Source organism: Citrus sinensis, chromosome 7 (genome assembly GCF_022201045.2).
Source record: "Citrus sinensis cultivar Valencia sweet orange chromosome 7, DVS_A1.0, whole genome shotgun sequence".
In the NCBI taxonomy this organism is placed as follows: domain Eukaryota; kingdom Viridiplantae; phylum Streptophyta; class Magnoliopsida; order Sapindales; family Rutaceae; genus Citrus; species Citrus sinensis.
This window is the reverse complement of record NC_068562.1, coordinates 1,417,461-1,444,530: the sequence shown is the minus strand read 5'-3', so window position 1 is coordinate 1,444,530 and position 27,070 is coordinate 1,417,461. Positions and strand designations below refer to the sequence as shown.

At 36.5% G+C, this 27,070-nt stretch overlaps 1 protein-coding gene across 1 annotated transcript; it reads right to left on the bottom strand.

Annotated features, from left to right (window-relative positions):
• Positions 1 to 6: 6 nt before the first annotated feature.
• On the bottom strand, positions 7 to 22,580 carry LOC102618003 (uncharacterized). Its single transcript, XM_006466881.4, has 35 exons — positions 22,239 to 22,580; positions 21,172 to 21,890; positions 20,519 to 20,644; positions 20,334 to 20,419; positions 19,914 to 20,022; positions 18,727 to 18,822; positions 18,536 to 18,598; positions 18,386 to 18,445; positions 17,446 to 17,514; positions 16,631 to 16,712; positions 16,459 to 16,511; positions 16,288 to 16,383; positions 14,980 to 16,212; positions 13,602 to 14,603; positions 13,187 to 13,522; positions 12,024 to 12,282; positions 11,706 to 11,928; positions 11,200 to 11,602; positions 10,879 to 11,028; positions 10,528 to 10,749; positions 10,157 to 10,378; positions 9,007 to 9,660; positions 7,800 to 8,060; positions 7,340 to 7,687; positions 6,637 to 7,049; positions 6,132 to 6,561; positions 4,442 to 5,740; positions 3,818 to 4,078; positions 3,442 to 3,732; positions 2,882 to 3,361; positions 2,287 to 2,718; positions 1,471 to 1,749; positions 676 to 1,227; positions 373 to 576; positions 7 to 234 (listed from the first exon to the last, which is right to left on the bottom strand). Exons 1-35 carry the CDS (start codon positions 22,294 to 22,296, stop codon positions 97 to 99), a joined length of 11,709 nt encoding a protein of 3,902 aa, XP_006466944.1. The 5' UTR covers positions 22,297 to 22,580; the 3' UTR covers positions 7 to 96.
• Between the last annotated feature and the right edge of the window lie 4,490 nt (positions 22,581 to 27,070).

Below are 27,070 nucleotides of genomic sequence, written 5' to 3'. Positions count from 1 at the left end.
CAGAAATTCGTCAAAATTACGAATTGTAATTAATCTATACAATGTAACAGGAATGAGAAAAGAAAATTATCTATACAAGCCGAAACTCCGGCCAAGTTAAAACCAGGGATGCCATGTTGGATCCATCATGCACAAGTTCCTTGCTGACAGGGCAGCCTCAACCAATTCAGTGACACCCCTCTGTACCGACTGTGGTGGCTCCACCAACACACTCTCTTTTTGAGCATTTTCTTCCTGAATGCAATCAAAATAAATAAATCTCATCAACGCCCACCAACTAGGACCAGTATTCAAAATTTCAAACAACTTAATCTTAAAAAGAAAACAAGATTTTTTTTTTTTGGGGGGTGATGGTGTTGCCGTTGGGTTTACCTCTTCAGAGAACTGTGGGGCAATTCCATTGATCCGGCCAATAACATTCTCAACATTGGTGCTAACCTTATCTTTGAAGTCAATGGGGTTCAAACCACTCCCTCCAGCAGGACCCAGAGGCATACCAAGTGGTCTCCTCCAAGACCATGATAAAAGCTCATCACGAAAAAACATGCCTAAATGATACCATAGATACTCACTTTGCTGCAACATTACAAAAAGAGAAAAAGCCAATCAAAACTTCTATAACACCAGTATGTATTTTGACAAAAATAAAAAAGGACAGTTTGCAGAGAATCTTACTTTTGGTGCAACCACAGCCTGAGCAGCAGCACACATTGCAGACACAATAAGGCCTTCCACGCCAAAATGGGAGAAGAATGATTGCATGTTCCTTGTCAGACGAAAAGGCACTGGTTCATTAAACTCTATCATTCCATTTGCATCATATGCCGGATGAAAATCTGTCTGGAATATCTTCCCAGTGTTCTTGGCAAATAAAATCTTGTTTGGGGACCTTCCCCCTATTTGCAGCATGAAAGACATAAAACTTGACAGGGCTAACTGGATGGCAAATTGCTTTTTGAAAGCCCACATATGGTTGCCATTTAGCAGAGTCTTGTACATGAATTGTGAAAAAATGCTCTCTGACACATGATTTTTTGTTATATCATTATACGCTTGGAGGCGGAGATCTACTACCGCCTCAGGTGATATTTGGCCTGAGATAGCTTGGTTTAACTGCTCCTTAAAATAGGTAATGGGCTGGTCAGCTTCTCGGTCATTCCTTGCACAATGGTTCTCATAAACCTCAAGGAAGGTGCTGTACATCAGATCATCTTCAACCATGCGAACCTGTTCATGCATCAATCAGTTACTATAAGAGGATTTCACTGGCTTTAGTTCAAATCTTTCATGTACTAAAGTGCAGGCTAGTCAGCAATTACCATTCAATTATTTCAAGTAAAACAAGGAAATACAAAAGGAACAAAATCTCGGTCAGAGGCACATTCAAGAACTATGAATTCCATCATTTTTATTCATTTATTTTTTTTTTTAAAAAAAGGAACAAAATTTGTAGAAGGGAGAACTCGGCACCTGGGACCAAACAGGAATAATAATTGGTGTGTGGATGCATATGTGGCGGCGTCTTGCTTCCTTGTGCTTATCAAACATTTGGTTCATTACCCTGAAAAGCTGTAATATGCGTTCATCACTTCTAGCATTAGGGGTCAAAGACGTCTGAACAATAAAGTGACGTTGAGAGCCATCAGAGCCTATCAAAGTCAAACGCCGGAAACTGCTTCCATGCCTTCGCACAATTGGTATATCAGCTCCAACCCTATCTAATTTTACTGTGTGGTCAGGTGCAACTTCCTGAAGAATCCAATAGAGAAGTTTCACTAGAACGATTACAAATGGAGTAATAATGCAAAACTGTAGCACAACTTCAACTTACAAATAGGCTTCTTCAAAATAACTTTAGATATGTTTAAAGACAGGAATAACAATTTCCACATCCATATTTAGCATCATAAATATGAGTACTACAATTGAGCCAACATGTGTAAGGCAGAGAACATTATGAGATAAAATGAATATTGTTTAAAGTGTGTAAACACTATGCCATGCATTTACCTATTAGCTTAATCAACTGCTTAAACTTTTAACAAGTGATTTCTTTACATGGTAGCAGAGCTAGTTTGACCAAGTGATTTGTGTTAGAATCCACCCACCTTAGTTAAATTATAATGACTTGCATTATCATTATGATTGTGCTAGTATTTAGTCTGTGGGTCTTGTATGTTAGGGAGAGTGTTGCTAGAATATTCTTGTTGTATCCCCCTATGCATCACCTTAAGCTTTTGGGGAAAGTGGTAAGTTTAACAAATGTGAAAATACTGATACAATTACCTGATCACTGAAATACTGTCCAGGAATTTCTACATCAACCACATGGAAATCACGCAATACCCTGCTTTCCTCTTCAAGTTTCAACACAGCTGGAAATCTGTCCTCAACATTGCTTTGAAGAACATTTTTCCAATGTTTCAGTCTTTCAGTCAGTTCAGAGAGGGTGGCAGGGAAAGTAGTTGTACTTTCTGGATCAAGATCACGCTCAAAATCCTGCTTATACTCTCTCACAAAGTCCACATGCTTGTTGACAGCATCAGCAGAGAAGCAAGCCCTGCAAACACCAGAAAGCTCCTTCTTGAGGGATTGGGGAACCTCTGCCGTGGTGGCAGTAGGGTATTTGTAACATCGGTGCAGCAGAGCATTAACAACAGCTAGTAGTCTCTCCTCTGGCAGGGTAACAAACCTCGAACCAATTTCTGTAAGCAAACTCTGCAAACAATTTCAGAGAGTTCACACATTGTATCCCCAGTTTTATTGAATCAATTAAAATGATGACAAATATAAAGAGCAATCAAGAAAAAAATTATGGCGGTGACAACTTGAATCATAATTCTCCAGTCTCGAATTTATTAATCGAAACAAAATTGGTCACCTCAAGCTCACTAGCCAAATTTGCATGCTTGCTTCTAAGGGTCTCCATTATATCCTTTGCGGCATCAAAAGCACTTGCAGCAGACGCTACCAGGCTCAAAGCACCATTACGCCTCATTACATTCTGAACACCTTCGCCGACAGTAGACGAGCTTTGTTGCATGGGTTGGTCATTTGCAGTGTGCACATTACTTTCTCCAGCTGTTGGCCTATCAGGTTCTTGACCATGAGAATTACCACCCTCCTGAGATCCAGCCCCACCAGACTGAGTGCCTTGATGAATGTGGTTGTTTGAAGGTAAAATTCCCCCGCTCTGACTCTGTGCTCTTGCATTTCCATCAACCAAGCCAAGAGAACCAGCAGAGGAAGTAGGGACATTTGGCTGTGTTCTTTGCTGTGCCATTGCCATTCTACCTAGTTCAGATTTATTTGCCACATCCCGGCGTTCAAGCAAATAAGTGCGGAGCCAGTAATACAAGGCCTGATAGTTTTAAAAGGAAAAAATATCAAGTTTAGCTAAATGAAAATGCATAGCACATATGTTCAGTTTAAAAACATTACCTGTGGATACACAGTGGCAATTTTCAGAAGAACAGGTTTGCAATGAGGTGCTTCTGTTCTCTGCAAGGAAAGTAGTAGCTGTGGAATCCAAGAAAGCCAAACCCAATGTGGTATTTGGTCCACAAATTTATCAAAAGCCCTACCCACAGGCTCATTGGGAGTGTCAAAACTGAGAAGATATAGAACGCGAGCTAGATGGCTTCTGGAATTAGAAACACCTAATTTAATACCTTGAAGAAAGCAGTGAACAGTATATTCTAACCAAATTTCTTCATTGTTCTCTTTGTAGACCTGGAATTACAAGTCAAATAGCAGATATGTACTCAGTTGAGTCACAAATGATACTTCTGACATAACGATGTATATAAATTATTACCATGTCGGCATACTGTCCCCAGCTTATCCACCCTTTAGGTAGATTCCTGAAAAGGCTGATAGCATTTGAGAAAGAAACATTAGCTCCATCTGCGTCATTTAACTTTAAGAGGAATTCTCCCTTGAGACGAAGAATCTCTGCTTTGTGTTTCACGGGAAAATATTCCAAATTAGTGCTGTTGATCAAATTAAGCCCACTAGTAATTTCCCCTTTCATTTCCAGAAAAGCTTTTGCCTGTTCCCTTATCTTAACAAAGGCCTCCTGCATTATGGAATAAAAAACCAATGAAATACTTCAAGTGCTTCATAGAAAAAAAAATGAAAAATGTGCTCAGAAGTGCATTCACACTTCGGGTGGCTTGTCCAGGATGAGCAAAATGATTAAATTTATATATTAAACTTCGAATCTAGAAACTATATTATGAGGTTTAAGCAGAACTGTTAAACCTTGGGATATGAACAACCAAATTGCTGTGATGATTGACACAACTGAATATGTTCTTCAGTATAATGCAAAACGTTTATTAGGATGATTTCCAACATATATAGGAGATGTTGAGCATCTGATGAAGGAAAAAAGTATACTTTCCTACATGACATAGGGGTTTTTTATAGTATCTAATACCTGCACCTCCATGGTTGAATGGCCATACATCTTTTCTAGAATTGTCACACAAACATCGTAAAGGCCTTGTTTGCGAGCAATTCGAGCAAGCTTATTGACATTCCATGCTTTATCACGATAACCAAGATGATGAAGTTGAGGATTTGTGGTCCCAAAATCCTTGAATGCATCTATGATAGAGTTATACATTTCATTCCTCCACTGAAGCAAATCATACCAAACGGACATATTATCCCATTCATTTGGAGTTCTCAGCCTCCACGTCTCTAGGATATCCTTGAGATCGGCATAAAGATTTCCATGCACACCAGCAGCAGAACTGCTGGAAAGCTTGTTCCCATTGGCAATGTCTACAAGTATTCTAGCAGATTCTTGAACTTCAACTAGCTGTTGAAATTGCTGCAAAAGAGGAATCCTTGCATGAACGGACATTTCAGGCAACTGCCACCACTGTTCCAGAGCAAGATCAACACCTTTCCCCACAATGTTTTCGGCATCCCCTACGCCATTTGTATTTCTGTCATGCAGGGCAAAAAAGGCTTGAATTAGGCGAAGTTTTGGAGTTTCTTCAACTTGGGCTTTCGGGATAACATGATCTTTCATATATGTCCAATCAGGCAATTTCCAAAGGCTGTCAATCAGTATTTCATAATTCTCAACAGTCTTTCCAAAGTCCACCAAAGCATCCCACTGACTAAGTTGACTGGCACAGTAAATCCATTGCTCTTCCCAAAGACACATCTCAGCCTTTGGTACTGTGTTGTTATATGTCCCTTGAATTGCCTTAATCATGGCTTGGTAAAAAAGGCGTTGAGCACGCTTCCAGTAACCATGCTGAACAAGTGAAAGTCCAGCCCTGGTTTCTGCAGTTATTGATCTTTTTTTCCACAAGCCAAACCTCATATCTTCTTCATTGAGCAGACGGTAAAGTTCTGCTAGACACTCTGAGCACTTTGTGTCATTTGTGAACAGCATTACATGACTTTCAAGCAAAGCCAACGCGGTATGCCATGCATTGTAAGTTTTTCCTATGTATTTAATGAGTTCACTTGGCATCCGCGGTTGAGGATGGCTCAACTGAAGCCCTTCTAGAAGAGCTTGCACAACATTTGGTCTGTTGGCTTGCTGCTTCTTATGATAATCTTTAGATAGGAGAGTAATCATCGGTTTAGCTAGTGCCACCTGCTCTTCTTTAAGTAACGTCACCCAGACAATGGGAAATACCAATACCCACAGATGGTATGCAACATTTGCATCAGTGTGAGCCAGCTCTCTCAAAGGGATAATAAGATCACCCACCTAGGAGAAAAAGTGGAGGTCATGTTAAATGAAATCTCAGATATGCATTTCAAATGAACAGGAAAAATTTCCAAAACGTATGCATACGAAACATTTATCATCAGGAACTGCTCTGACCCAAAGAAATGTATAAAGCAAACAATAAAGTAAAGATAATTACTTATTCATTTATATTATTAAAAAAATGATAAATGAAAAAAGAAATATATGGCAAACAAAGAACCAGTTGTTGCCATCCCAACTAATCTGGTTTCCAAACTACGAATTTGTCAATACGATACCATCCTAATTATAATCCATATATGTAGTTGATTTGTAAAGGCCGAAATTAAGATTCAGATCTAAGTATTTCACAACAAAAATGAGATCCCAAAAGGTGGAAATGGTTAACCTGAAGTTTGCTCATTTCGTTAAGAAACTGTGCATGCTTCAGAACAAGGCTATCAAATGTTAGAGGAATATCATCAGGACCCTGTGGAACATCTGCAACATGAGACTGTGTTCCTGAACCATCTGGAAGTGGACCTGAAACCACAAGTGGCAGAACCTTGGCAGAGTTTGGAGCAAGTGTTATCGGCTTATCCTCAACCAAGATCGATAAAATGAGATCCAGTCCTTGTTTGAGCCAGAAGACATCACTTAATGCTTCCCAGTCCTGAATTTGAATAATGTACTGCAGCCTTGTGAACAATGTCTTCCCAAGAGACTCATCATATAGTGAGAAGAATTTCATCCTGATTTCAGGATCCTTTGCACGTAAACCAAGCATGAATTGTCTTTCCACCTTCTGAAACACCTCTTGACGTAAGGACAGGGAATATCTGGATGTCAATCAAATTGAATTATTGGTATCTTGATCAAAATACAATGCAAATGAATTCAAAGCAAGCACATACTTATTTGAATCAGCACATAATCCATAAAGAAGTTGAAGATATTTCCGGTCCCACTCTTCCAGAGCACTTGGGGTGAAGTTTTGCTTATCAACTTGAGAAAGTTTCTGAAGAAAGGACAATATCTCCTTAGGAGAAAGCAAAGCATTAGATGAGCCAGCCGTGCCTGATTTGCCGAAGTCATCTTCAATCCACCCCTTTACCACATCAAGTATGCAAAGAAGCACACTAGGATCAGTTCCTTTCTCTGAGAGTAAAGCATTCAATATTTGAGTGATAGATCGTTTGCAGTCAGGCACCAGCATGACCCTTTCACTAATAAGCCTTAAGACAGATTTTAGATTAGAGACGACTGCTCCAGCATCAACAGCTTGATGGGAAGAAGTCACAGAAGAATCTGGATCTGCTCGTTGACCCTGGACAAGAAGAAGATTGTGCTCAATGTCATTCGAGAAAAGTTAAACAAAAAAGATCTTTTGAGGATCATGCCAATCAATAATATGAAACTTGCAAATGAAAGAACCTATCTAAGTGGACCAAACATTTAAAGTGAAATACAACCACATGCCATCAACATTATCACAAATGCACCATCAGGAAAATGTGAAGGCTTCTCAGAGTTACCAGATAGAGATGGGTACACCAAGGAAACTAAAATTTGCTAAAAGAGTAAGCAGTGAACATGGAACAGAGTGGCATTCTTTACTTGTTTCACATGAGAGCCAGCTGGAGATCCCATATCACGTGCCAGGCGTTGGAGTATACGAACCAAGATGGAAGGATCAACAAAGTTCTGCTGCACCTCTGTCAACGTTTTAATGACAAGCAACACAAAGCTAATTGAATTAGAAGTGTTCTCTTCACCTAACGTTGGAGGAGCAACAATTGTATTTACTTGCTTCTGTATAAGCTCATCCACCTTCTGATACAGAAGCTTTATATCAGATGGTGTACTTGCTACATCCAGAGGGAAAGCAAGAAAGACCATCTTCAACAAGGCACACAAAGACTTCCCAGCATCTAACATTTTGTACTTGAAACAAGGTTCAAGAATCTGACAAAATATTGCAAGGATGAGAAACAGGAAAAATTTAATTACAAGCAAACTTGTGAAAAATCATAAGACAAACAGCTTGCAATTGTTAGCCTATTGCATGTAGGCATACCTGAGAAATCTGATTAATGTTATTTCTAACAAACAAATGCGGCTGCTTTTCAAGAATCTTGTTCATTACATCCAAGCCTTGTGCAAGAGCTGTGGAAGGGTCCTTTGACTGAGATGGCTGAATACTGCTCAGTAACCTTTCTAAATAATTGAACTTGACATTGGCATTTGGCCACACCTCCAAAGCTTGTGAGAGTAGCTCTAAAGCCTGTTTGTACATGATACTTGCTTCCTTGTCCTTGGGCTCTATGACCAAGGCAACCTGTTTACAGGCAGGAGGAGATGATAATTTTCGTCACCCTGTGACTCAAAAAACCTCAGAATAATAATAATACAAAATGCAACTATATCAGCATTAAAATGTCATATACACATAAATACAAGATAAATTATGCGCCTTGACACGCAGGAGACCAAACCAAAAAAAAAGGGTGGTTATGCAAGTAAGATGAGCAAAGAGACCAATTTTCCTATACCTTCAACAAAATTGCAACATAAGACACTATGCATCTCAAACACATTAAGCACATATTTTAAATAATAACAAACAGGAAGCGTGATCAACTTTCCAACATATTTATAAAAACAATTTCTCTCTATAATATGCCTTTCCACCATCGGGTGGGTTGCTTATCAGGGGTTGAGTGGTGGGCTTGTTGAGATAGGGAGCTTTATCTGAGGAAACCAATTTTTAACCAGCAACAGCTACTGGTACAATGTGTTTGTACACATACAGGGATCAAGATCCTCACTTTTTACACTTTTTATTGGTGTAATTTGGAATGCTTGAGAAAGCATCTCATGTGCATTAAAGATGACGTGTTAACTGTACATGTCAGATTTAATCACAACCTATGAAAGCGCGTTGATCTTATGGACTGAAAATTGTGTAACAAATGTGTAAAAATATGGTACCATAGACCCTTCCCCATGCATAAATGCATACAAATACACACAAACATATGGATACAATTGCAAGAAGAGTTTTAAATGTTTTAACAGGTAATCCAAAATGAATAAACACATATTATAAAGGGAAACCATGCTCAGATGGAGGAAAGGCTTTACAAATAGTGCTGAGTACTGTGCTTAGCTCTAATCCATATGCAGATATTAACTGGAAAACAGACATTATTGAATTGCAACCTGTAACCTGTATCTTACTAATCTTGCTACAAAGGAAAGGAAAATTTAAGAGAAAGTCTCACTCTTATTAGAAAATTGATAATCATTTCTTCCATGGCAGCATTTGGCTTGAATTCTTCATCAGGTTGCCCAGCAGATCCAGGGGTTTCTATGTTGGGGATTGATGAGGGACCACCAGGTGACATGACACAGAGGGATTGAAGACCAGATTCTAATCTGACTCGCTTACTTGGATCTTCAGGAAGTGTTGATCCATCAACCGTACGCTTAGGGTCAGTGCCAGCAGAGCCAGGATTAATTCCATCAGTCATCTGGCTAGGGGTATTACTATCACTCACTATTTTCATTTCATTTTGCCTTTGTCTTTCCCAACTGACCACTAACCCAGCAAGCTCAATGGCTAGACGCCTGTTTTCTGTTGCAGTGTTATATGGCAATCCGAGGCGACTAAGAGAATTAACCATTTGAGGTACAAATTGGGCTCTGCAACTGTAGAAGAGATCTGAATGGCGCACAATGAGCTGGAAAATGTGAATCAAATTAGGAATCGAGTGACCCTCCTCAACCAAAATCTTTTTGGTGTATCGTATCCAAATTGGCATACGAGAATCCCCCAGAGGTAGCCTTTTTGGTAATGCCGGCATAAGTATATCAAGCGCCTGCCTAACCAACATTTTATTCTCTGGCTGGCAAGTTCTAAGAAGCGCAACAAAAACCTATATTTTTTAAACACAAATCAGTATACTTAATCATGCTAGAATACAACAAGAGAAAAGATAACTTCACATGAATTTTATAATGAATGCAATACATGAATTTTATAATGAATGCAATACATGAATTTTATAGTGAATGCAATACATGAATTTTATAATGAATGCAATTACATACACATTTGTTCATTTGAGAGTAATGCAGAATTAGAATCTTGAAAACTCAACAATCCCAAAATATTTATTAGTTCACTAAGGTTAATAAATTCTTGTAAACTCATTTGTAGTATTTGGCTTCTGAGGTATCCTACATCACAACTCATTTATATGAAAGCTTAAACCAGCCCATAACAGTGTCAGGACAAAAACGCACAGAAGATGCTGGATGATAGATCTGATCAAGAACTTGCTGACAAGGTTAAAATTAGTATAATTAGTGAAATGCAAAAAACCAGATATCAGGTTTATAATATAGTCCATGCATCACTAGAAAACTTACCTGAAGAATAATTTTTTCTGGGGCCTGATAGGCCTCCAAAAAGTGGCAAACGTTGACAAATGCCCACTGCTTACTGGCACTATCTTCCCGTTTGAGATGATTCCAACCAAATTTGATAAGTTCTTTCCTATGGTGAACAAGATCATTCTGGAGATACTTAAGAAGCAATGTGGCAAGTTGCAAGAGTTCTATCCTCAAGGGCTCGTTATATTCAGCAGAAACCTAGGAGAAAAAAGGACAGAATGCTTGAATATTATAGGCAAGACCTAATCATATTCGATGGATGTCATTATGCAAATTCTAAGCACAAAACTGCTAAAAGAAAGTCAATAATAAAATAAATAAAAAAAGTTGCATGTTTAAATCCTCACCTCTTCTGGAGGATCCAGAAGTTTGTCAACTATTGTCTTTATAATACCAGGGTCAACAACCTCCCAACTTTGTCCATTGCGAAAGGCATGGACTAGCATCGGTAGAATGAGCATTTGCATGACCACCACCAAATGATCATGAGCAAGCTGTTTAGATTGGAAAAGATTTAAGAAATGCAAGAGAAGCGGTCTCTTCATATTTGGAGGATAACCTTCTGCAACCTGAAAGAAGATTAAATTCTTAGGCGATTCACATACGACCATGCTTTTATTTTTTTGGGTTGGGGGGGGGGGGGGGGTTTCAAAGTGGGAACTAGTGACTGATATTATGATTACCCGATAACAAATTACCTCAATAATGTAAAACTCCTTCAAGAAAGTATAATCAATGCGACTATGAAACAAGAAGATGGAAAGGATATCAAAGAGAACATTCACTTCAGACTTGTCATGTCGTAAGTAATTTAAGAAGCATTTGACAAGCCATTTGCTTTCTTTCACCTGCATATAAGACATCATAATTAAACCGAGATTCAAAAATCACATATTCATTAACATACACAACCAGCTTCACAACAGAAAATACAAAGATCCCTAATTTGTGAGAAACCCTGGCATATCATATGATAACAAATCTCAAACATAAATAAAATCTAGAGTGATAAAACATACCTGCACTAAGTTCAGCTCCTGTTCATTACGCAAACGAGATATTCTTGCAGGTGACTTCCAAAGAAGAACCAAGGTATCAAACACAATACGATTAGTCTGCAACCAGCCAGGTACCAGCTTGACCAATGTTTTAACAAGTGCAAGGCCCTGAAAATAGGCGTCTGACGCTGCAGCCGAAGCTGCAGCCGGGGCAGCAGATGATAAATCAGAGCTATCAGGTGGAGGAATAGAAGAGCCTTCATCTCCCAATAAAGCAGCAGGTGGAGTTGAAGAGCCAGCAGTCACTGCTGCCTCTGATTTTGGCAGAAATTCAGCAAAGGCACTAGCAAGTATCTTCTGTGGAGACTTTGCCAGTTCCTCTCTCAGCGGTTGCCCAGCATCTGATCGTATTATATACATAAACCTGGATGTTGCAACAGACAAAATAGAGAAGGGATTGAGAATAATTGTTATTGCTCGTTAATATAGTAAATGTTAACAACTTTAATCCTGCATCTTAAGCTTACCGCCTAAAGTATTTCGGCTCACTTAGTCGAGAAAGAAAATAATCAACAGCAAGTGTTGCATATCGATTTAAAAATTTTGTAAGCGGAAGGCGATATGGACTATTAATCTCACTGAAGACTTGTCCTGGGGGAAGAGCTCCTTCTAAATCAATAGTTAAGGTAACAAGTTCATCAAGAAACCTTGATGCAGCTTGGGGAAGCAAGTGAAACAGTTCAATAATAGCTGCCAAGAAAAGAAACATCAACGAGAGATCATCAATACATGTACATGAACACAAGCGTTAAGCAAGTCTTGCGGTAACTAGTCAGATGAAGTACCTGCAGCAATTTTTGGCTCCTCACCAGCCTTCCATGATTTCTGAGTCTGAGCAAGTTTTTCTGGCTCCAACCATTTCTTAAGGTGCTCTAACAGCTTCCCACCCAAGGTAACATTAAACCAATTGGACAACAGTTCAAGCAGGCGAGCCAGACCTTGCAGAAGAGGCATGCTGAGATTCTTGGTATGTGCCAAGTTGACTAGTATTGGCCGAAGGCTGTTCTGAAGAAGTTCTTTGGGCATCCTTTGTTGATTGATAACCTGAAGGAAAATGAATTATATCAGAACACCAAATGAATCCCCTATTGCAAATAGAATTTTGTTACGATTATTGTATAATAACTGATTGAATTAGATAATCCATGATATGGTAATCTACAGTTGCCAAACCATCCATAATGATTGATATGTCTTGTAAAAAATAAAACTATATATTCATATTAATAATATAGGAGATAAAAGCATAACCATATGTGCAAATAATATTTAGTAAAACTATAAATTCATATTAATAATATAGGAGATAAAAGCATAACCATCGAATAAAGTGGTCATCCCTCCTCTAAAAACTGCATATGTGTAAATAATATTTAGTAAAACTATATATTCATATTAATAATATAGGAGATAAAAGCATAACCATCGAATAAAGTGGTCATCCCTCCTCTAAAAACTGCATTTACTAAATATTATTTACACATATGGTCCAGAGCTACATATAATGTCAAACATTATAGTATGCCAGTCGGATATGGTGATATGATCTTTAAAATACAAACAGTAAGATTGGTTTTCATATTTTTTACATTTTTTTCTTTTCTACGGGAATACAAAAACAAAAAAGAAGGAGGATTTTCAATGCGAGATCTAAAAACATATCTTTCCGTGGCACCGGTACTAAGTACTCTATGGTTCGGGTCTTTAGCAGGGTTATTGATAGAAATCAACCGTTTATTCCCCGACGCATTGACATTTCCTTTTTTTTCATTCTAGTTATTGAACTGGAACGGGGTGAAGAAGATTAGAGCACATGGATGCATACACAAAAAGTCTTAAGATAAAATTTACAAATGACAATGAATTATGTAATTCAATGATCAAAGTGTGTTCAATATTAATATCCAAATTACATAGATTAATGTCAAATTAATATCTTTGAACGAACCTGCCGTAGGCCCTCCTTTGCAACAGCAACAATTTCTGGTGTCCGACATGTTAAAGACTTGAAAAACATGGAAATGATTTTCGCACGTAGATCGGAATGATTAGGAGTTTTAAAATCTGCCCATGCCATTGTAGTACAGAGTAGCTCAATGCACGCGGTTTTGAGTTTATTTAACGATGTTGCCACTCTGGGATTCATAAGCTTCATAGCCCACACAGTTTCATCAGCCTCAGCTATTTGCAATGCTTCTTGGAGAAAGTTAACTAATTCTTGAGTCAGCTTCAGAAGAGGAGGCCTCAAGGCTAAACAAAAATTCAAAGCCGTAACTGTTCCAACCTGAAAGCAAGATCAATAAATTTAGCAAATAGTTTTGATAAATTACCTCGATGATAAGTACCAAAAAAAAAAAAAAAACCTGTTGATCAACAGTTTTTGACCGAAGCGGACGCATTATAAGAGGCTGAAGCAGAGGCTGATATAGAGGCTCAAGCAGCTCAGATACTTCACTACCAGTACGACTAGCCAAAATTGCCAAACATGACTGCACATTCTTTCTCACGATATTAGATGAGTTAGGATTAAATAACTCTGAAGCAAGAAACTCAACTACCCCTTGAAAGCTCTGCCTTCGTGGCTCACTGTTTGCTTCGTCCACATTATTCACCACACGAATAACCTGTGTAAGAACCTGACTGGTCTCTTCTTGCTCTTTGCTAGCATAAATAGGTAGCTTTTTAAGGACGTAAACCAAACCCCGAACTATTTTTACTTGGAAAGGGCACAAAGTGTCAACAGTAACCTTTCCGACCAATGCACCAAGTCCCATAACACCTCCCATTTGTGCTTGCCATGTAGTTCCATGGCAACAATGCAAAATACGGGGTAGAAGTTGCTCAAAAACTGGTATGCGCACACTAGGAGGCGGTGAATATACAGGATTCATTGAAGGACTGGAGACAATCATGGGGGTACCTGGGCCTCCTCTTGACATTAGTACGTCAGCATGTTTAGAGCGAGCAAGAAACAATAGCGTTTCAGCAAACACATTTAATGCATTAAGAGCAGCTTTTGCATGGAGCCTATTTTCATCCTTCAGCACTTCAACCAATGCATCTAAAAATATTAAAGGGTCTAACTCTTTCAGGTTAGAAGTACCGTTATTTTTAGACCTGGAACTGACATTTACAGTTGATGAAAGCAAGGCACCACCAAGTCCGGCAGTGGGAACTGAACCACTGGTTGAGGTATAATCAATGTGAAATAATATAGCAAAATGACGGCAAATGTTAACAACAAAATCATTGTTGGCCTCACTTAGATCTGGTTCTGCACTTGCAGCTATGGCAGTCATTAGCAGACTCTTGAAAACCGACTTCTCTGCCAGAAGTTGGGTTTTTGTCTTCACACCTAAATCAGCCTGCAAAAAGAATGCCTTAATTATCAGTCAGGTAGCAGAAAATTCGTTTAAAGAGAAACTAGGCAAACACAATAAATGAGAATAAGCATAATTCCCTATTGGCCATTTGTTGCCAACATGACATTCTGTAAAATTAAATGAGCTTCTAGCCCGTTCATACTACTTGCAGGAGACAAAACAATTACCAGGCAAAAATAAAAAATAGAAAAGTGTGAGTTGCAAATGTATGAAGATAAGAACAATAAAAACCTTCCAAACTTTAGACAACCAGATAATATAAGCTGTAAATGCAAGCACATAATGAGCTACACCCAAATAATCCACTAAGTCACTAGCAGATACAGCTCTGACCAACATAATTCTATATACAACCAACCTTTACATCTGATGTCTCAGACCAGCAACATGATATATCCACCAAAGAAAGTAACAATGAAGACAACATTTTAGGCGTACATCCTTCATCAACAAAATTTCCTGGCAAATTAAGCTGAGAAGCTAAGCAAACATGAATGAATTTTAAGGCCTGCTTCCGGTAGAAAGCATCCATGCCACTGCTTTTTTGCATAACGGCTGCAACAGCAAGATTTATGCATCGATCAAGTGGCACCAAAAATGGGGTCGAGGGCTCAAATGTAAGAATCAAGCGGAATCCGTGTTCTGGGTTCTCCTTGCATTCCAGTGCAAGGGGGTCCTTGACAAATCGTCTGTTACGACCACCTAACTTGCCAAGTAATTGCAATGCTTTTCCACCCCAAGGATAGGGTGCAGGCCTTAAGTGAGACCATAAGGATAAAATCACTTCCGACATCACAGTGGCCATGCTGGGTTCCAGAAAATCAGGATTTAAACTATCCACCCAAAATTCAAGCGTCCTCAAACCTAAGCTCACAAGGTCATCACTTCCATTGAGACACAGAACAAGAGGCTTCATCAGACGGGGCAGGTATGGCAACAATGAACTTAAGCGTGCAGGCAAGCTCAAGCATAGCTCCAGTAAAAGGTCCCTCATATCTTCTCCCATTGGACCCTCGAGCATTGTTAATAGCATATTTAGGCAAGGTTGCAAGCTTGGAATTAAATCACGCAATAACATTTCAAATTTGCATCCAGCAAGTGCTCTAAACATCATACGAAGAAGTTGCATATATCCAAGAGGCTTATCAACTTCAGTAGCATTTTTCATACAAACTTCCATAATAGCCGGCACATGAGGTTGCAGTATACGTTCAAAATCTGAAGGTGCTTTAGCAACAGCACCAAATATAAACCGAAAGAGATGCAAAACCAGTTTTGCTGCAGGTGAATCTGGATGCTTCAAAACATCAAGTTTGCTACTTACAAAAAAATTAACCAGAACATCAGCAAAAGGCCGGTAAACTTTAGGGGCTTGCAAAAGGGTCGAAAATATATGAGCAAGCTGGGTATTGGAAACCATGCACTCAAAAAGCTCAGGCATACACAATGAGAACATGTCCATAAGATCCCGAGGTTCCATAATAGCCAAAATCTGAGAAAAGAGATGAAGCATTTCTCTCTCCTCATCCTTTTCCTTGAAGAGGGCTAAGCAGTGGACACCACTTTTTAGAACACCAGAGGCTTTCCACACCTACCCAAGGTCAAAGTCAGTAAAGGCTAATGCCAAAGAGAAACCTTACTAACACTGATCAAATTTGCATGATACCTCATCCTCTTTCAACCCTTTGAATGCTTGAGGTGCTGGCAAATTAGAGGATGAAACAAGCACTGGTTGGTGAGTTCCATGAGTAGACGGGGACACCTAAGCAAGTGGGAATGTGACATGAGGAAATGAAAATCACACCTCAAAACCATAACGAATAGATTATAGAAATACCTGTGATCGGGGCAAATGCGCATGAGTGATGCTCCAAATTATAGTCTTCATTCCTATAAGTGCATCCAGCCAAAGACTGGTTAGTATGGGTATAATTAACCATGAGAAACATAGTTGTCAAAGAATTTTATCAGTAGATCAAGCATTCTCAGATTTCAAGAAAGCATATTACCCATCACCAAAGTCTTAATCAGATTTTTACAGTCACTAACTTCCTTGGAATGCTCCACAGGAACCTGCAAGTTTAAAACCGTCTGCAAACAAATAATGCATGAAGATCTTAAAAAGAAGTCTCCAGAAAAAGATAACATGGTGCTTTCAAAAGGGGAAAGGAAAAGGATTTCAATTAGTCTCATTCTTTAATTGGTATCAAAGTTCTTCACTAAAGATAAATTTGATATTTAAATTTGGACTTTTCAGTATCCAGGTATGCCTCTTCTATATTCTTTTGAAAATAATAGTATGCAAAAGTATAACAAAAATGCGTGGCATCACATTTTTAGTTATTTGAAAATCAATTTTTGGATAGAAATAGTGTTCCTTACTACATACACAAAGTGATAAACAGTTCTATGTTTTTCAAAAACATTTCGTGGAATTTAGTCCACATAAAATGTTTGCACGAATTTTCTTTCTTTCTTTTTTCTTTTTTTCTTTTTTGAAAAATGGATTGCAAAAGCCAAAACAAGTGCACCAACGTAACTAAACCTTAAGCATCACAAAATTCAATCCAGACATATAACATGTGAGTGACTCCATTTCATTTTCCTCAAGTGAAAAGAAATTGCAAGTTGCACAAGCATCAGGGTCACAATAAAAACCAACATGAATGTGACAATGTGCTTCAATGCAATAAAAACAAGATTAAGGGGAAATAAAATGAAGGAAAGAACAGATGATAAAACAATTAAGCAACTCCATATCTTAAAAGATGTTAGAATGTTCATAAAGAGGGCAGTAAAGAGAACAAGAAGTTGCCAGAACAACCTGAATTGGAAGTTCAAGCTTTGACCGTAAAGTACCACGATCCTTTCCCTCCTCACACTCCTCCAACAACTAATACCAGCAAATGAAATTTTTACTAGTTAGCATTGAGTGAAAATAAATTAAGATTATATGCAAGAAGCAAAAGAGGTCTACCATAGTTTAATGAATTTACTTAGTGAAATAAAGATTCAAATCATTGCTTAGGCCATCAGGACCAAACACATTGAAGATTGTCCATACAAGTTGAAACAGCAGGTAATAGAATAATACCTATATCATGCATACAGGTTTCTGCTAAGTTTTATAGAATGTGTTTGAATAAGTGACTTCTTCTCCCATATTCATTAAGACCACAAAAGAATAATTTTTATGAGAAAAATGGACAACCATTCTCTACAAAACATGCTCATTCTAAACACACACACACAGACAAAAGGGGGGAAAAAAGGCAGTACTAAGATTTCATTTAATGACTGCAGCAAGTAAAAAGGAATCCCTAAAATGATAAAATTAATCATATCAATAAATCTCATTAAATTAGTCATATCTACAAAATCTCATTAAATTAATCATATCAATAAATCTCATATTATCAACTTTACATTATCACCAAAAGAAATGGCATGTTAACTCCAAAAATGAAAAGGAAAGAGTTAATAGCCTTAAGCATATATGGGCCTTAGGCTGGTTCAAAAGTAAAGCATTTCACAAGACACAAAACACTAAATATCAGAGTTAACTCAGTTAAGCAACCAATAAGTAAATCCTTTTAGGGAAAAAGCACAAAGAACAAACAAAATGACAAGAGTGATTCACCAGAAATAAATTCCTTTGAATGTTGTTCAAGATTGCACTTAAGCATCATGCTCTACTAAGAACTAAATTTAGTCAACTATCCACAAGATACCAAATGGAACCTCATACAACGATCACAGATTACCTGTGGAATGGTACGCTTGAAGGTACTAAACTTGCCAACAAATGCATCCAAAATACGACCCTAAAGAAAAGAAAAATGAAACAAGTAATTACAGTTCACAGATTTACAGTAAAAAACAATATGTGAGACCAATCAGACTAAAACTCATACCAAGAGAATCCGTGCTTCATCCATGGATTGCTGGTCGACACCTTTCTCAAAGATTGGTTCCACCTGTCTCAAAGAAGCCAGTAGATAAATTTAAGCTAATGTGAACCGAACCACAAAGAAGTTTTAAGCTTATATAAGACGGTTTGGTATATAAGATATTGGTATACAACGTATTAAATTAACATACACACCAGATTCAACATCAGCCGAGCACAAGTAGTATGAATACTGAGCGACAACGAAGCATCATGCATGTTACTTGAGAACAAATAGATAATCCGTGATAACTGCAACACAATGATACAAATTGTCAGCATTGTGATGATAAGAAGCAAAAATAACTCTGTAGACAAAACATTTGGCAGCAACAGATCACATGAGTAATGAAACACTTGCCATCAAACAATTGGCAGGACAGAAAGGCAAGAATACATAAGATGTTCATCAGGAAATGTCACACTTATACATAGATACAAATTGAAACCATCAAGTATGCAGTCCCCACCAAACATCTCTTTAGTTTTGACAGCCACAAATTCGAAGGGTGCAAAAAAGGGAACTGATGATTTGGAGTCTATCTTCTTAAGATGTTTTCACGTGATACAATCCAAAACGAAAAAGGGAACTGATGATTTGGAGTCTATCTTCTTAAGATGTTTTCACATGATACAATCCAAAATGCAGGACAAATTAAGACTGCATCTACTATAGAATCACAACCTTATTTTCATTCTCTCATAGTCTCATTAAAGAATTACAGTTCAAATTAAGTAGCAAACGTATGCTTCTGTTAGCCCTAGAGGTTATATGTACCTTAAAAACAAAAAGACTATCACATTTCTCAAAATCCATTAACATGGCATATAATTGGATTTTTTTTTTTCGTGTGTGCGCGAGTTTGTTTTTAAGAAATCATAAAGCATGTTTAAGAAATCATAGAGTATGTTTAATGATACTATTTGTAATTGTTCTTGACAATCTGAATGAGATTGTTAATCTGATGACAGACTAGATCAATTTTTAAGTTTGCATACTGGTGGTGGTGGTATTTTATTTTCATTTGATGTATTTCTCACATTTTTAGCATATTGTCATTCTTAATGTTGGTGGTGTGAGGGGTGGGTGTTTTCCTTAGGCAATTTTTTCTTTTTCTTTTTCTTGGTATGTTGCCATAAGATTGGACATAAGATGTGAATATAGGTGTATGTTGTATTAACCAATGACTCCCTCTCTCTTCCCCCATAACCACACTACATACTCCATTCTATCTATATCCTAAACAAATGCTTAAATCTTTGACTCCAGGGAAGCACATCATCAAGGAAACGAAAATAGAAGTGGCAAAACTGGGTTTCAGACGTTTCACAAAAAGCAGCACCTGGGATAAGGAGAGGTCTCCGCGAACATGATGAACAATCTCAGCTAGTAGACTATAGGCTAATGGCCTTAAAGTCTCAAAGCATGCCCGCCCAGTTCCAACGAGAACCCTGAAATTAACATAACAGGGAGTAATTGTTGAAAAGATGAAATTAACAGCACACTCAAGATAAATCTTTGGCTGATATCAATTCTTTTTAATTAAAATGAAAAATTTTAACAAAATATTTTGACAATGATTTTTAGTGCTGTCTGGAGTCACTGACCATAGTGCAATTCTGTGGTAACCTTTTCACTTTCATTGTTTAGCATCTTAGTTATTACTTGTAATCACTAATGCTTAAAGCAAAAAATATTGCATTGTGGTCAATTCTTGTGTTTAATAATACAGCATTTATATGTATTACCAATTAGAGTTTACCTCTCCTCCAATAGTGTGTCAATCAGCGGAAATAAACCCCGCTTAAAATCTGTCCCCAGAACATGTTTCAATGCTACCAACAATTCCTGCATCCAATATGCACAGACCATCAAGTTAACACCAGGAGGGAAACATCCAAGACGAGACAGAGAGAGAGAGAGACTTAAAACACAAGAGGAATTTACCTTCCGAATGGATACAGAGTCTGAACATGTAACAAGCAAATTCACAATGCTTTTACATATGCTTTCTTCATGTGGCCTGATATAATCAGCAAAACTCTTCAACAGGTAAGTTAAAAAGGAAACGGTCTGCAATGATGAAGGAAAAAACAGTAACTATTCATGCAGAACATTTAAAAAGGGAGAAAAACAGACTTATAAATTTCAGGAAACACGAGCGCATATGTATTTTGGTCTACTTGACTGGATTCTACATTCTCATTTTATGCATAAAAGATACAATCAAATCTTAGACAACAACTTATTATAAGATTAAGCAAACCTTTCCCAGATGATTCACCCATCAACTACTCAAGCATATGTTTCATTTCTTTATGTACCTACCTATTAACCCACTTTTGTGAAGAGAAGAAGGATTCTCAAATTTTCTTGCTTTTGTTTTTTTTTTCAAATTGACCATATTGAATTCAGTTGCAGATCTTGGCACACATGAGAGCAAACCCAGAGAAATAAGATTGAATATCAAGTATGTTTTAGCATGGTTTACATTTACAATCTCTAAGTCAGTACTGGGAGTCCCTCAAAGGAAAGCTCCTTTCTATAAAAGCATGCTTTTATGTCCATAATAAATAACATCGCAAACAATAATCACTCACCTTGACCTGTGCACCTTTAAGCTCAATAAAGTGAGTCTTTAAGTTGGGAGGAACCTTCTCAGGACCTGGAACAGATATAGCAGCAACCATTAAAGGCAGCAAGTGAGGGATATTGGTTTGTACGAGCCGGCTGTACAACTGGAACAAAAACATGACCACAAGTGGACTCTCTGTTATTATCTTGAATGAACGGGTACTTGGATTAAGCTGCCCTGTCCCAGTGTACCCAGTACCAGTAATCACTTGATCCGAAGAAGACGTATCCATAGGCTTAGCTTCTTCTGCACCTGCTGCTCCATTCTCGAAGAAATGACTAACTGTCAATCTAAAGTTTTGGTAAATTTTGCATACAAAGTCCAAGAATGGCTGTACTTCATTTTCTAACGTAGGCCGAAAATTCCTAAGGAGATCAAAGATAATCCGAATACAAATCAAGCCATTCTCTTCATTGTCAGTGGTTAGTACTTGCATTGCTACCTTCAAGAGATCCTGAACAAAGGGACGAAGAACTTCACTGTGAGGAAGCCGATTAAGGATCTCCACAACAATGTTTCTTAGCTTGTGCTCTGGATTATCTGTGAATTGCGGCTTCGTGATTTGTAAGAGAATCACTGAGAATGCACGGAAGTAGCATTTAAGGAAATTTAAGTACTCCGCTGTGTGAGCAATCTCTAGACTGTCCCTCACTTCCATTGCCATCTGTAACCTACTCTGAATGGCTGTTCCAAAACCAAATAGATGTAATAAGTTATATAAAATGATGCATAAATTCATCGGGTAAACAAAAGGAATACACATGAGCGCAATTTGGTAATTGAGAAAATGCAGCAGAAAATACAGACCAAGGCTAAGATGAAATTAACAAAACCGAAGTAGAACTATCAATTTGGACAACAATAAACTTAAACCTAGCTTATCTCACTCTGCTTTCATTAAGTTATCCTCATGCTTGGCTTGTAAGAAAATTCGATTCCAATTTTCTTTTATTGTTTTTCCTTAATTTAATTAAATTTTCTCAGAAACGAAACGGAGCAATAATGTGATGCGAAAAGGGGTTGAGGGAGTACTAATGTCGGGCTCGACGAGATTGCGCGAGTGCTGCTCGAAATTCTGAATAGGACTCATGTTGTAGCAAAAATTTTAGCCCTTCGCTTCCTGTACTTTCAGTTTCGAAACTTAGGGCTTCCTGCCAGCTAATTCTTCTCTGCAATTTCTACTTCACGCGTCAATAATAAGATTGCTTTGAGCTAATTATGTACACATATATGGAATTACGGTGAAATTAAGGTGATTTTGCGGGGGCTAAGAGTGAAATTAGGGTTTAAGAAACGAATGGGGGTTGCAGTCCACGAGAGGAGAGATACCCGCACTTCGCTTTAGATTTAGTTTCCCTCTCATTTTATTCGCGGTTTCTCTGGCTGCAAGATCACTCGGTGTACAGTGAAATTCTTCTTTGCCCCGTCATCCGTTGCGTTTCAATTTCACATGGATTTTCATTTTGGCATTTACTTTTACGTCCCCAAATTGTTCGTAAATTTCATTCGAATTACTAACCGACGATATAACATGAAAACCCTTTTTACCCCTAATTTTTGTTTTTTTTTTTGTTTTCCTAAAGAGCGTCATTCAAGTAATTAATAAAATATTACAATTATTTGAGATACAAACTTTGTAAGTAGTATGTCATTACTCTTAATATTTATAAACAAACTTTGTAAGTTGTATATCATTACTCTTAACATTTATTTTTTTTTTTTTGCAAATGTTACGATCAATTATATTTTTATAATAAAAATATTTTTAAAATTAAATAATCTGAAAAAAAATTATAATCTAAATAGAGTTTAGATTTTTTTAAAAAAAATTGACTCACTTTACAAATAATCAAACATTAAATAAAATTTAGAACAATGCATTATATATGTGATTTTAGAAAAATAATACTTCAAATTTCTTTGATGCTTCAATAGTAATTTACTTTTTCAAATTTTAATAGCAAATCTGCTAAAATGATTAGTTAACCACAAACAATTTAAAGGATGACCTACTTCCCCGCAAACACGATGGTGTAAGGGAATCGATCACCTACAAGTACAACTTAAAGATTTATGCCAATCATAGTAAACAGTTGTGTTTGAGCTAAAAACAAACAAATCAAAACATTTAAATGGATAAATAATTTAAATTTAAGTCATTTAACAAATGAAGATAGAATTCTAGAGGAACGGGTAATAGTGAAGACTTGTGCAAGCCAACAGTTCGCTGCTTGATGTAATGTTTTGCCTAGAGAATTACCGTTTATACACAAACTTCTGGCAGTTTTATATGCACGATAAAGATCCTTGCTGGCAATCGGTAATGAACCTACAGACTCTTGTTGTGATATTTTGCATGTCTAGTAACCTTTGTACACAGTCCAAGTGGTCGACTAACACCCACGGACGGTCCAACAATTAAGATTTGTAAGCCCAGCCCAACTGTGCCCATTATTTAAGATTTCAGATCTTCAGTTACGCCCAGCCCCCATTAGAATGTAAATTTTTAAATTGAAGTTTATAGAATTATCGTGTCTTTTTTTAAGACAGTTGTCTTTCTTATCTGAATTGAAAGTTTATTTTTGTTTCTCACATTAAATAGGTTTACGGATCATACTCTTTCACAGACTTTGAATAATAACTTCTGAGGATAATGATTGAAAATTAATAATAAGTGAGATTATACTTTTATTTATTATCAATAATAAAAGGATCTATACCTTGAAATATTGCAAGATAAAACTTTATTAATGTATTACTTCGTTGCTTTGCATGCCTTTTCTACTTTTCTTTTTAATTAAACTCTCTCTTTAAGAAAAGAAAAAAAAGAGCCACATTTCTTTTATAGGGAATATACCGTCTTCTTAATGGGGCATAATTAGTCCCCCATTCGTGTCACTGCTATTAACTTGATCAGGTTGATCAGTTCACAAGCTTCCACAAGTGGATTATACTTGGAGCCCGTCAGCTTTTCCATTTTGCCTTCTTCCACTAATGCGGAATGCCAATGCTTGGAATTCTAATGGGTCCTTCTGACGTCTGAGGGTCTATTTAGTTCATTCGTAAAGGATTATCGGATCGGATAGCTATATGGAACCAACCTTGCAACCCAAATAATGCCAAGTTCTCTCAAAGTGTACCTACCAATCCATTTCCGCCCCATTTCGGATATATCGCCAATTGGATTTTGGAAGAATGGTGCATTTATTATAAGATCTAGCATTGGACAATTACCGTTATACGATCCTAGTCCTGGAGAAATTAGCCAACTCCCTCTCAGAATTAATTTTCAAGTTATAAAAAAAAAAAAAAAACTTCTAATTACATTAAAGGCTAAGGATAGTTTGCTTGATTGTACAATAAAATCTTTTTATGGCGACACGCTATAAAAAAAATCTCTATATTGACATTTAAAATTCGGGGTAAGTAAGTTATAAAAAAAATAAAAGATACATTATAATAAGTTATAATTTTTTAAGATCGAGCTTTAACAAATTTGCCTCTATTTAATAATAATTATTTGTATATTGCAAAATATATACTATATAATGTTATATCAAAAGTTTAAGGTGGAATGAAATATTTTTCTAAAATTGCTTAGGATAATAACTTATTCTTTAAAGAACATGCAAACACTCAGACTTTAAAGATAACTTAACATGTTTTAATACTCCATAAATATATCTACTATTTTTTTTAAATTATGTCTATTTCTTTATCAATGTCTATAGATCAGATTGATCACACTCCATTAATTAATTATTAATATTGTATATACTTTACCTCTACACTTTTTTTAAGTTACAACCTTCTAGTAATAATAAAATTAATACATTCCCCCATTATGACTATATAGAAATTTGATTATACGTGACATGTCTTTGGCGGTATATGCATATTAAAACCATGTCTCTCATTGGAACGGTAAGAATCTTATTGATTATAATATTTCACCTTTTTTCCCCTTTTATTCCTCGCCTTGCTTTCGATTGCGTAAACAATGGAATGAAACAAAAAAAGAGTATGAAGAAAATAAAATGTACGCAAAATTTGCCAATATTTTGATTGAGGAGAGAACTCATAAAATGAAACTAAGCAACAAATTGTAAGATATGTGTCAATTAATTTGTAATTTAAAAAGATGTTACAAATAATGCATGATTCAATTGGAAACTTTTGTCTGATTGGACTGGTGTCTTAAATTCTCTCAAAATCCTGGGACAATAAAGCCAATTTATGTCCTGTGCTTCTAAAAAACAGCTAATGAACACCCTAAACCCTTCCAGCACCGTTTGGTTGCAGTTAAATTAAATGGGATTATGGGATAGAATTAGTTTGGTACAAATAATACTAATTTTATGTTTGGTGTTAAAAAAGTAAGTTGGGATAAATAACCAAGGGCCTACCGTATAATTTTGAATAATAGCAACAGTGAGACTTACAGGCCCATTGGGATTACTCTTTCATAGTTAAAATTTTATACCAAACTATTCATCGGATAATATGCTTAATTTAAAATGATAATTTATTTATTGTAATTATTTTTAATTATATATTATTACAAATTTTTTGATTTGTTTGTTTAACTTTAATTTATAGTATTATTTCAATTTTACATATTTAGTTATATTGTGATAGCGAATATAAGGATACAAAGAATGCATAGCACAACAAAACTTTGAATACAACAGCAGCTAATAAGCTCACTGAGCTAGCTGACGTGGCAAAATCAGTTAGTTAGTTAGAATATGCAAAGCACAGCACGTGTGTTTAACAACTTAGTGTGCAGCATTCTCAACTCATTATAAATATGTAAATTGTATGCATTCTATTTGCTAATAAGATCATTCTACAAGTTTCCATTCGATTCTACGAAGTTCCTTTTCAATATTTTCTTTCAACTTTCTCGTTGTTTCTAGCTTGCCAAACATCTTCTTTAAAATTCATTCATGGTATCAGAGCTCCTTATGACAAACGTAACTCAAAATAATACATCCTATAGTTTTGTTACTCCTGTTAAGCTTGATCAGAACAATTTTATTTTGAGGCGGATACAAATCTTAGCTTCAATAAAAGGAAATGGCTTAGAAGGTTTTATCAATGGTGTCATGATTGTCTTGAGCAGTATATCCAATCCGAGAGCAGCACTAGAGCTGGATCTTCTACAAACGATGAATCTAAATTTGTAAATCCAGAGTTCATAACTTGGATGAAAACTGATCAAATACTATTGTCTTCAGATTGTTATCGTGCTCTGCATCCTTTGTATCATTATATTCACTATCATATGGTTATTAAAATAATTTTATATAATTTATAGTTAAATTTAAACTAGTAATATATAAATTTTTTTGGTTATAATAATAAAAAATTATTAAATATAATATAATTATATCATATCCTGTCACAACTCATTTTATCATATCTTATTATGCATACCAAATGCACCCTTCTTATCCATATCATTATTCTTTATTTTTCTTTTTAAAATATACACTATTCTTAAATTCCTTATAGTACGTTTTATCTTATTATGCATTCCAAACGCACCCTTTTTGTCCATTGCATTATCCTTTATTAATTTTTTTGACTAAGGGTACATTATTATTTAAGAAGAGTTCATTTTCAAAATATTTTCGCACAAAAAAAAAAGGATAAAGTCAGTAAGTTCACAAACAGATGATAATAACACTGGCTTTGGTAAAAGTGAAAAGAGGATCATCAAAGAAGTAAACAGATGAATGAAAAGAAGGATACAATGAAAATCAAGTTTCCTCGTTTGGTAGGAAAGAGATGGTTAATAGGAAGCTAAAATGATGTCAAATTCTTAACAAAATGAAGAACTTGGCAACTCAAATTGTGTA